Here is an 11,704-nt window from a genome sequence, read left to right as displayed (position 1 = left end):
CAATCTCTGGGGCTTGCCTAAGAACGAAATCTCGAGCTCCTTCATCTTGAAGATATAATCTTTTCTTGCTTGACTTGGCTAAAAAAATTAATCAGTTAACTCACAAAGGTCACCTTTTGGTAACTAAGTCTTCAATAGTTTCTGCAAGTGAGATAATTACACTTTTGGAATTCCAGATGAGATTTTTAGGTAACAATGGAAGAAATAGAAATAGTTTGTCAATTATTCTTAAAGGGAGTCTATGACATGACATACTAAAACACCCCTATTCCATACATAGGTCTATAAGATCATCTGGAATTCACAGCAGGATAAAACTACAGAAGAATTTTTGAAGATGATTTTCAAGAAAAATAAAATGTCATAACAAATATTAAGTCAGTTAAGAAAGTTTAGCAGATTGTTATTAATCTGAGTTTAGTTTGCTTAATTTGTCCTAATGGACATTACAAATCAACTTAATCATATGAATTTTACACAATTCCTCACTCAAGTGGATTTTAATTCTGGTTTTAAAGGTGCTTATATCTTTGTCTTAAAAAATGCCTACAGAGTTCAGCTGTGTCTACGAGACAGAATTTTTTTTGTTGATAGAAGTCCGTGAAATAGAATTTAGAACATCCTGAGATTAAGATTTAAAAATTAACGCTAAAACTGAGAAATTAAAAAACAGAAATCTACTGAAATGAAAATTTAAATGTGGACAGAAAGTACATTTGTATGTGTGTATGCATGGGGTGGTAGGAGAGAAAGAGAAGACTATTCACTATTGTTTTCTTGTCATTAAAAAAGAATAATAAAATAACCTCATACAGATTTTTAGGTCTATGTCATCATCCCACCAACAGTAATCATAGACAAGAATGGAAGAACATTTTACCACTCCCTGGTGAATAACAAAAGGGCCAACGGTAGCCTACGGTATTGAAGAAATTTAAAGACATGCAGCAAGTCTGACTTAGGTTGCTATTAATCACAATTATCTTTTAATTCTAGTGCTTAAATTGTTCTCTATGGGATGGTATGGAGTCTTTGCTTTCTGGCTCAATTGGACAGTATGCTTCCCTACTTGAAAAGTTCCATACAAAATATATAACATTTTGTATCAGATATGCCAAACTCTTCACAGTCAAATAGACTGCAGGTCACTAAAGTCATGGAAACATTTGTGAGGCTTTATCTAAAGGTATGTGAGAACTACAGGGGGTGTCTATATAACATTTATTTCACACTAAGTGGAGAGTGGAAGGTGAATTTCCAATTTGGTGTGTAGCAAGAGTAATACAGATTCAGTAAAGGGGAAATCATTTAATCCTAACATGTACAGGTCAGAGATGGAGTGAACAAATGCACACTTCTGAAATTCAGGTTTTTCTGAGTACTTTTTCTGAAGCTCTTTGAAACTCTGGCCAAACAATCTCGTTTTAATATACCAATTCATATAAAAAAACAAGTCGGAACATTTGCAAGGCAAGATGTTGTTTTTCTTTATGTAGCCAGTAAAAACAGCTCTAGGTTGTAATGATAAAAGGATTTGGGAGCAGCTGATTTTAAGGACTCATAAAAACAACTCACCCTTATGCCCCTAGGTGTAAAGAATATGCAGAGTCTGCATTGTGCTTCTAGTGTCAGGACAAATCATTCTGCTTTATTCAATGAGATTAACTCATGCCAGGGGATAAAGGAGAAAAATGTACAAATTGAGATCTGTGGTTTAGTGAGGCGAATAACACCTGTATTACAAAATTATGAATTCTTTTGACTTTGTAAACTCCTTGAGGTTTTTATAATTTTCTTTAAAATTTTGGAATTGAATACCTATACGTTTTCTGCTATTTTGGTTTGTGTGGGGACTTTATAAATCACAGCATCTTTTAATTTTATCTGTTGTTTGGCGGGGGGGAGAGATAAGAAAAAGGATGCAAGTTTGTGTGGTGCATTGCTCTAAATCAGGGAAGGGTGAATAAACTTGACTACTGGTCACTCCCAGATCCGTAGCAGCGTCCTAGCTGTCTCTCATGAATTCTCATTTAATTCCCCAATCTCTAGGAGGCAGATACCATTATCCCATTTTACAGATGAGGACGATAAGGCAAACAGACACTACATAACAAAGCAGACAAAATGAGGAGCCAGGACCTGGACCGTCCAACTCCACCATTTATGCTCCAAATCCGTGCACTAGGTTGTCTTCAGGTTCTATTTACGCCTGATCGCTCAGGGCTCCAGTTATTCCTTCTGGCTACTTCTGAGCTATTATTATCAGACGTAAGTAGAGTATCAAGGCTTAAAATGGACGCTAAGAGGACTGAACACACTGGCCCCCGAAAATTCCCAACTTCCCGGTGACTCAGAAGTTACTCAATCGCCTCTCCCTAAGCCCAGCGCTCCACCCAGGTTCGTTCGCTTTGTCGTTGCGCGGCAACAGAACGTCGCAACACCGGAAACGGCGTTTTCCGGCCACGGGTGCTGCTGCCCCGGGGGCTCTGTAAGGCCGAATCCACCTCAGGCATCCTCCTTCTGGACCCACCCAATCGTCCTTAGGGATCATTCTGCTTCCGGTCCTGCGCCACAGCGAGTTCCGTTTGTCCACATTTTATCCCAGATTGGCTAAATAGTGTGAAGCCACGTTCTAAGGGGTCGGGATTTTGAGGTGGACAGAGTGGGCCGCGTAGTGACGGGGCCGGTGGATTTTGGGCATCAAGGCTAGGAACTAGCTCAGAGGAACGTGCGGGGACCCCTCGGTCGATTTCTAGCGCGTTTGGTTCTCCAGGGGCTGGAACCCAACGCTGCTCTTTGGCGGTCTCTGCCTTTGGAGCGTTTGTACGCTGTACACTTCCGGTCCCGCCATGTCTGAGGAAAGCCAGTGCTGTGGTGAACGCGGAGACCAGCCTGACCCGAGCCAGGAGGACGGTGCTGGGGACACAAACAAGAAAGCAGGTAGGGAGCGCGGTTGACGGAAAAGAAGGCTGGGGAAGCCGCGAACGGGAGCGCGCCCCGCTCAGGATCGCCCGCCCGCCCCCGATGCCACCCAGAGCTCGCGCCCGCGCGCGCGGTCTCACCGTTCTCGGGCGCTGGGCGGGGCAGAGCCGCGCGCGCCCGTCAACCCTGCCAATCATGCGTCTCGGCGCCTCCCGCGTGGCCCCGCCTCGCCCCCTGGTGGAGGCTCACGTCCGCGCTCGCGACAGTCAATTTGGTCAATGGCGCTGCTCTCCGCCTCCCGCGCCGCCCCGCCCCGGGGCAGGGTTGGTTTACGGCGCGCGTTTTCTGCCCGCTGGCGAAGGGGGCGGGGATGGCGGAGGGACGTGTCGCGCTCCGCGGCTGGGGGGCGCCTGGGAGCTGCGCCTCGGGTGTGTGCTGCGCAGTCGCGGGGAACCGCCTTGCCTAGGCGGGGGTCGTGCCTGCAGGGGTAGGGGGCTGTCCGCAGCGCGGGGAGGACGCCTCCCTCAGGGTCGACGCGGCTGAAGTGCGTCTTTGTTGGAGGAAGCCGCTCAGCCGGCTCCTTTTCAGGGTCAGGCCGCGGCGTGGAGGGTCCCTGGTTCTGTCCCAGCTCTCAGGGTTCAGGGTGCTTGACCGGTGGTGATCCCGGCCGTGTCTCATTCAGTTAGGAGGCCCTCATAATGGGATTTCGGAATCCCTGACTAGATAGTTGTTGTTCTCTCCTTTCTTCTCCGTGATGCAGATGTTGATATTTCGAGAGAGGAGAACAAAGAGGGTCTCCGAAATACCTGAAAAAAACAGGTAGTTTCTGTGGGATGCTGCTGCAAAAGGAGCAAGATGGAATTACAACTCTGTGTAGTTAATAGTTGCTAGATTGAGGGTGCTTTGTACACTAGTGAAAAATATTTGATAAAAGTTGAAGACTATAGTGATATGCTTAATTTGATTCTCATTTTATAATTTTTCTTTTTTAGAAGTGAATCAGGATCTCACTTCCACCGTGCAAAGTCCATCAGATTCGTCTGTGATCCAACCTACGACTCCACAGGCCTGTGTGGATCCACCATCTCCCCATACGGATAGTTCACCAAAACAAGTACGATAATCTTGGTTTTTTCAGTGGATTGGTTCTGGTATTTTGGCAGTAGTTGTTTTAAGTCTACTGAAGAGTGGTAATTAACATGATGGTTAACAGATTTTTCATTCTGTATCCATTTCATTTAGTTTAAGGTCAGGTTATCACAGTCCAAACCAAGGAAGTTTGAATTTTCACAATATTACCATTATGAAGGTCTTTGGTGCACTAGGTCTTTTCCTCAGTCAGTAATCCTGAAGCACCAGAAATAGTGTCAGGCCCATGCTAGGTTTTAAAATTTTTTTTTCTTTTTTTGTGTTATTAGAGTTTGAACCCAGGGCTTTGCACAGGCTGGTCAAATGCTTTACCAGCCCATACTGGGATAAGTGGCTCAACACTGTTTTAGAAGGGTGTTGATCTTCCTAGGTAAAAAGAAAGTGAAACTAATGGAGTGTCTGGAAATTAGATATTTTGTGATGCTTGCTTTAGATACATGGACACAGAAATCCAGCTCAGGGTACCTACCATAGAAATGTGAGACTTCTGGTTGATTTAGGAATTTTTTTTTTTTTTTGATTAATGTTTTTATTTTTAATGTCTTATTTTCTTTTCAGCCTACGAGTGCAACACTTAAAGACAAATTAAAGAAAACAAGATTGTCATTTAATTCCTGTTGCAGTGTGATAAAACGTCTTAAAGTAGAGAAGGAAGAAAATGACCAGACTATTTCAGAGAAACCAGCATCTTCAAAAGAAGAAAACGCTTTGGAATCTCAAGAAAGTTCTAAAAACAAAGGCAGTGAATCTGAAGAAAATGCACATTCGAAAAATACCAAGAATATCAGTGCATGTAAATCTGAGTCACTTGATTTTGTGATTGAGAATCCTAAACAAGAGTTAAATGAAGAAAAAGCAGAATTGATGAAGCAGGTTCAGGACAAAGAAGAGCTTCTTCGGAGGCTAAAACTAGTCAAAATGTATAGGTCAAAGGTGAGAATTTAAGAACCATTGTGTAATCTTAAATTCTTGCATAAATTGTAGAAAAGTAATTTCAAAAATAGGAAGTAAATTTATTTTAGCATAATAAATAATAGAAGAAAAAGAGGCCTGTATATACTAGTTGAAACTCTTTTTAAAAAATGTCCTAGTTTTCACTTGATACACAGTTGAAGATTTTCTCTCTAGTTTGCCACCTATAGCAATATTAGAAGTATCAAATGTTAGATGTACGTGTAATGGGAACAGAAATGATTACTGACAATGAATAAAACTAAAAATGGACACAGTATAATAAAGAATATTTTTAGTAATGATACTGGTCTCATCCAAGGAATTAAAATACCTTAGGCATTTTATCTGAAGAAAACAACAAATACCTATTAGATTTTAGGTTTTAATCCAGATAGGTTGAATTAAATAGAACTCAGATTCTTGGAAGGAGGTAGCCTCTTATTACTTGGATAATTCCTGAATATGTAATAATTCATTTCTCCCCAAAAAGGTGGAATAAATGATGGAATAACATATCATTTACTCTTTGGAAGTTTAGGAGTTTTCTAAACATGACTTATTTATGAAATATCATATGAAAAAATATTTCTAACTTGATACATTGTCATTTATTGAACTTTTGGGCTCACAGCAAAATTGAGTGGAAGGAACAACATCATAAGGTCATAGTTTAAAAGTGTAACTACTATAAAAAGTGGATTATTTTTAAGCTGTTAATTGGTTTTCCATATAGTTTAATGATATGGTTTTTCCCAGAGGCTAAGGTTGGCCCAGAACCTGAATATTCATAGAACTCCAGGGAAGTGACAATGTAAAACCATTCTACTTAAAACCATTCTTCTCTTTGCTAGGTAAAAGTCCCATTCATCCTGGGATGATTGCCTTTAAACTTAGATGTACGTTAACAACTTTGATTAAATAAGTTAAAATAGCATGATTATCTAGTTATTGACTTAACATTCATTGATTTTTTTTTTTTTTCTTTCTGTTTCAGAATAACCTGTCTCAGTTAGAGTTGTTAATATCGAAGTGGAGAAACTGTAGCCAGCTGTTGCTTTATGAGCTTCAGTCACTTATGTCAGAAGAGAACAAGAAACTAAGCCTTACTCAATTGATAGACCACTATGGGCTGGATGATCAATTGCTGCATTATAACAGACGTGAAGAAGAATTTACAGGTGTTTAATTCATAATTTTTTTCTTGAGAAATATCTTTGAGAATGACAACTCAATGACAAGATACTTGCACATTTTAAAGGGGGGATATGCACATTAGGGCTTAGAAGAAGGTGTCTTGACATCAGTTTAGGGCACTTATAAATTTTAAGTTCTAAAATTTAGTGTTTTGGATAGATTTGGTAAAGAAAACTTGACATTAAAAAATAAAATCATTTAAGAGTAATTTGGATAGTTCTGGAACCCAGTTTTAGTATATCTGTTGCTTTTGTAGCAGAAAGTTTTATTTTCAGTGTTAAAAAATAGTTCCATCTAGATGGGAACCCCTGAGGACTTGTGTTATTCTAGTGCCTACCAGCCAGCCTCCATCAATCACTACTGCTTTTGGGGGGTGGGGGGTGGGGGGTGGAAAGGCAGGCAGTAGCAGCTAAATGTGGCAGGGGAATCATGATGCTCCTGGTGGTAGTGTTGATGGGTGGTTTTTTGTTTTTTAATTTTTTCTTTTTAGATATTCGTGACAGTACAGTGTATTTTGACATATACATATATGGAGTATAACTTATTGTAATTAGATCCCATTCTTGTAGTTGAACATGATGTGGAGTTAAACTAGTTGTGTATTCATATATGAACATAGGAAAGTTATGTCCAATTCATTCTACATGTTGGTGGTTTAAAAGTGCCTTTCCCTCTCTAGGTTTATGAATCTTGTTTCCATTCATTTGCCATATTTTTTCATCTGCTGATCTGATAGGGTTATTAAACTTTTTATGTCCAAAATTACGTTGTTTTGTCTCTTGAAATTTCTCATATTCCTCATTTAGTGAAATGACTATGTTTCTTAGGAAACTATATCATTTCCCACATCAAGGTATATTGGGTTCATGATTCACATTTGGTTCACTTGGATTCACATTCGTCTATCTTTCTAGTTTCATCCGTAAAATGAACTGGGAGTGTCCATTCAGTTCACAGTGCCTTAGCCAGAAACCCACCTTCACAGGGTTGGATTTGTGCTGCCAAGTTATACAATTGTACATATCATCCTGACCGAATGTGTAGATTTGACTCAAGGTGGCCCAGTCTCAGAATTTAGAATTGAGCTCAGGAAAAGAAACCTCACCTGTTTGTGGCTAGAGCTGTTGTATATAAACTTGGAAGCTGCAGAGCTGACATTCTTGAATGGTGGTGTGTGCTTACAGAAGGATTGAGATAGATGAAGATATCTTTGTATATTAGTAGTTTGCTGGTTCTAATTGCCAGTTATTCTGGAAGGTTTTTTGAATTTCTGTTTTTAGGGGCTAACACAACTTTATTAAGTTGAAAAAGAGTATTTGGCTGCTAGTTGGGTAAACAACCCTCCCCCAACTGTATCTCACTTTGAACCTAGTCCCTCCCTTGATCTAATAAGCCCTTAATGTTTGGCACAGCAGGGGTAACCAGGGCCCTGATCTTGCAGCCAATCCAATACCATCCCCCATCACCACCACACACAAATTCCTGCTTCTAGACACTGACATTGCCATTGGCATTTGTGAATCCAAGAGGAGTGGCCCAGGCCTCACATGAGCCTCCCCTGGGATTCCTAGATGGACACCCATGGGGAGCTGTACTATTCTAGTGGTTACTACCAGCTTCCATCACTACTGCTCAGTCAGGGGACCTAAATATGGCTGGGGAATCATGTTCCTGGTGGTAGCACTGACATTGTTAGGTAAGTTGTGTGGTTAGATTTTGGAGGCTATAGTTTCCCACTGCTGACAGGCACATTCTCTGCAGTAACCATTGCATGTCTGCTTGTGGGAACTATAGCATGAGTGGGACTGTTTCTGTGAGAACTGGGGAAATGGTAATGGAATTTCCAGGCATTGGCCCCTAACCCCAGCTGAGGATCCCAACAGCACAACGGGTACTTTAGAAACAGGAGGTGGATTATGAGGGATGAATGGGGCTTATGGAGTAGGGTTTGGGGTCTAGGGATGTTCATGGTTAGTCTTTATTATTTTGGTTGAATTTTACCTCCAGTTAATGGGATACATTTATTGAAAACTGAATACCACATATTTATCAAAAAGGGCTAAACACTTAAAGTACTTGCTTTGTGCCAAATTTAAAGGTATACTAATTCAATTGAGTATTATCAACATTTTTTTTTTTTTTTTTTTTTTTTGCGGTGCTGGGGATCGAACCCAGGGACTTGTGCTTGCAATGCAAGCACTCTACCAACTGAGCTATCTCCCCAGCCCCTCAACATTGAGTTTTAAAGGTGAGGAAATTTAAGATTAAAAACCAAGTGGTTTTTTAAAAACTCGAGTGGCAAAACCAAGCTCTGTACTAGGTGGTTCCTCAACAGACCCCATATTCTTAATTGCTGTGCATAAGGTCATTTATGTTTGACCCAATTAATGATACCACTAGTTGATAACATAGGTAAGAATTGCTGTTAGTTCAGAAGAAGCTGAAAAGAGTCTACGATGAACAGTATTGAGAGAAGAGTTGGGGTGTGTGCCTTTCCAAAGCACCTGCCAAATTGTCAAGCTAGGAGGCATCTACTGTCAAAAAAGGCCTCTCCTGGAATATAGCTTGAGGGCAAACAGTTCCTGCTAATCCTCCTCCATTCATGCCTCAAAACTGAGGCACCAGGCAAGGAACAGTGCCACAGTAAACCAAGGCTGATGACAAAGAAGAGACAAAGGCTCTTTGGTTTGTTAAGGACAGGGATCAATAGAACATTATCCAGTGTAATCTGTGGCACTGGCTACTAGCAGATGGAGCATCTGGGCAGCCAACTTAGGTGACATGTTATTTATATTAACAGAGAAAAAGGTCTAAGACATCTAGGACTTCTAGACCAATGTGACAACTTCTGGCAATCCCAGGTTAAAAGTATTTGCTGCCTTCACACTCTTGGGTCTGTCTTTCTGTTCCCCACAATTCCTGTCTCAGATAATTTTAAAGGACCAGGGATACAGGAAATGTTACTAATGGGCATTTTCATGATGAATCAGACAAACTGACTACTTCAGGAGTCATTCCAGTCCTAAGGAGGAAGAGTCACCAAAATGATGTTGGTCCTATTGTTCACCTCACCCTCACTATCCAGCAGTAATCACTATGTGGGTGATCAATTAAATCTTAGTTGCTTTCTATGGAAGTTTTTTTCTTTTTTTTCTTTTTTCTTTTTTTCTTTTTTTTTTTTTTAGTGCTGGGGATTGAACCCAGGGACAGTCTACCACTGGGCTACATCCCCGGAACTTTTAATTTTTTATTTTGAGATGGTCTTGCTGAGTTGCCCAGGCAGGCCTCAAATTTGTGATCCTCCGGCCTCAGCCTCCCATGTTGCTGGTTACAGGTGATCACCACTGCATGTAACCTAAATGAAAGGTTTTATAATAGCTCTCTGGCTTTACCTGCACCAGTGTATATTGGAAATGGTAGTGTGGATTTAACTTAACCTTTAGTTTATAAATTACAGAACAATGAAGCAGTGACATCATTTGGAGATTGTGGTTACTGATCTCAGCGGTATCACCTTGGAATGTAGCAGTGTACCAGGTGTGGAAGGGTGAAGAAGTTTTCTGCCAGTTAGTGTTTTCATTATGTAATTATCATCTACATGAGTAAAATGATAAAACTATTTCACAGAAAGGAGAAAGCATTTTTTTTCCTTGTTTACTAATTGCTCACTGGATAGAGCACAAATTAGATCACTGTTATAATAAAAAAGATTTTCAAAATATGTCATAATTTACAAATGAGTTAAGACTTGGAAAAAGTCAACAATTTATCTTGTTTTCATTAATAGAATGGGAAAAAACCTTCAAATTCTAGTAATTTTAAATGAATAAAACTTGAATACTTTGATTTAAAATCTTGAATAAAAAGAGTTTCTGGTGTTTTACACATTTATTTATGTAAGACAAAATTTATATATTGATTAAGACTAAAACAATTTACTCTTGAAAACATGCAACTAAGAGGTCACATTTAATTTTCTCAATATGAAAGAAAAAGAAATCATTTAACCCAAATGAACTGAGTTTTGCAATAATTGATTTGGCTTTGTGTTTCCTGCTAGCCTTTTACATTTGAACAAGAGCAGGAAATGTTTTCATTCTTAATCTTTCAACTTCTGCCTGTAGTACTGAAATCTGTTCAGCTTGTTGTTTTGAAATATTTGTCAACTTCTGTTGTTGCACCGTGTTTTTATATCGTTCTTTGACAATCTTTTCGAAAGTTAGCTGTGTTCCTATCCCAAAGTGAAGAAGGAAGGAATAAGTTGGATTATTAGCAACACTTTCAAGTATAGAAGCAGCACACAAAGTCAATTATGTGGAAGAAATGCTGGTAGCTTTATAACTATTAAGATTTCAGGGAAAGTGGACTTTTAAAGAAATCCACCGTTGATTAAAGTAAAAAAGCTTACCTATGGCATTGCAGATGTCTTTTCTCTCTGAGACAGCTACCAACTCTTCTCGTAGATGGCAGCTTAGAGTATAATTTGCTACATCTTTTTGATTGTTGAATTTCTCCAACTTTTTGAGTAGTTTTTTGCAGTTTTCAACATTCTTTTTGTGGGTCTGAAAGTTTTTTTCACATCAAACCCCACAAAACAATTTTGAAAAAAAAATAATTTATGAAGATACCATTCCTATATTTAAAATAAATTAACATTTCATACCATATCCCCAGTGCCTGGCATACTGTCTGTCCATAGTAGAGACTCAAATTATTTGTTTAAAGGTGGAATAATATGTTAATACTACAATTTATAACTTTTTGTATGTTCTTAAAAATGAGATAATATTTGAAATTACTTTGTTTTAATCTTATATCTACTACATAATCAGAATTAAGCATTTTTTTCCAGCTAAAAGACAAAGCTTTACAGTGCCAAGGAAAATTGTCAATACTTAATCATACATAAAATTGTAACATAATGTGAAATAGGAAACCCACTTCTGTTCACATATGTCCCCTGAGGTTAATTCTAATCTTTAAAAAAGTGCTTCACAGTCTCTGCCACTGGTTATGGTTGCAAAGACACTATTATTCAGGGACTTCTAATTACTTTGAAAACCAGGAAATAAGCAAGGTTTTGTTAGGTTCTGTCTGAGTTTGTAATTGAAACACTGATTGCTTTGCTCAGATAATTTACAATTCTTGAGATTACAATGATCAATATATCATTGAGACTTACCTTATCTATAACAGCAATGGTTTGCTCCATTATTCCAATCTGAATATTAATCAGACCCTCATAGTTTGGCTCACTTAGGTACTTTAAGAGAAAAAACCCACAATACACGTTAGGATATTTTTTCTCTATTTCTTTCAATGGATAACTTCATAAACATTTTTTTCCCCATTATGGTACTAGAGAATGAACTCAGAGGCCCTCTACCAATGAGCCACACCCCCAGGCCCTTTTATTTTGAGACAGTGCCTTGCTAAGTTGCTGAGGCTAGTCTCAACCTGAGATCCTCTTGCCTTAGCCTCCCCA

The 11,704-nt window shown here is 39.2% G+C and overlaps 2 protein-coding genes across 2 annotated transcripts in view; one reads left to right on the top strand and one right to left on the bottom strand.

The window, feature by feature from the left end:
- Positions 1-2,355: 2,355 nt before the first annotated feature.
- SFR1 (SWI5 dependent homologous recombination repair protein 1) lies at positions 2,356-6,986 on the top strand. Its single transcript, XM_079136359.1, has 4 exons — positions 2,356-2,940; positions 3,915-4,036; positions 4,630-5,004; positions 6,020-6,986. Exons 1-4 carry the CDS (start codon positions 2,850-2,852, stop codon positions 6,209-6,211), a joined length of 780 nt encoding a protein of 259 aa, XP_078992485.1. The 5' UTR covers positions 2,356-2,849; the 3' UTR covers positions 6,212-6,986.
- Positions 6,468-11,704, bottom strand: part of CFAP43 (cilia and flagella associated protein 43) — a 94,764-nt gene continuing 89,527 nt past the window's right edge. Inside the window, exons 36-38 of the mRNA XM_079136312.1 lie at positions 11,402-11,482; positions 10,628-10,781; positions 6,468-10,450 (exon numbers count right to left, since the gene is read on the bottom strand). Coding sequence (XP_078992438.1) covers positions 10,284-10,450; positions 10,628-10,781; positions 11,402-11,482 — 402 coding nt within the window. The 3' untranslated portion in view covers positions 6,468-10,283. The remainder of the gene's footprint in view (positions 10,451-10,627; positions 10,782-11,401; positions 11,483-11,704) is intronic.

Source organism: Sciurus vulgaris (genome assembly GCF_902686455.1).
Source record: "Sciurus vulgaris genome assembly, chromosome: 4".
Lineage (NCBI taxonomy): Eukaryota > Metazoa > Chordata > Mammalia > Rodentia > Sciuridae > Sciurus > Sciurus vulgaris.
The sequence above is the reverse complement of the archived record's forward strand: the minus strand, read 5'-3'. Positions and strand labels throughout refer to the sequence as shown.

Coding starts and splice junctions, on each gene's coding strand:
- SFR1 (XM_079136359.1), top strand. CDS start 2,850: ATGTCTGAGGAAAGCCAGTGCTGTGGTGAACGCGGAGACCAGCCTGAC. Junction 4,037..4,629: donor CGGATAGTTCACCAAAACAA/GTACGATAATCT, acceptor TTTTCTTTTCAG/CCTACGAGTGCAACACTTAA. Junction 5,005..6,019: donor TCAAAATGTATAGGTCAAAG/GTGAGAATTTAA, acceptor TTTCTGTTTCAG/AATAACCTGTCTCAGTTAGA.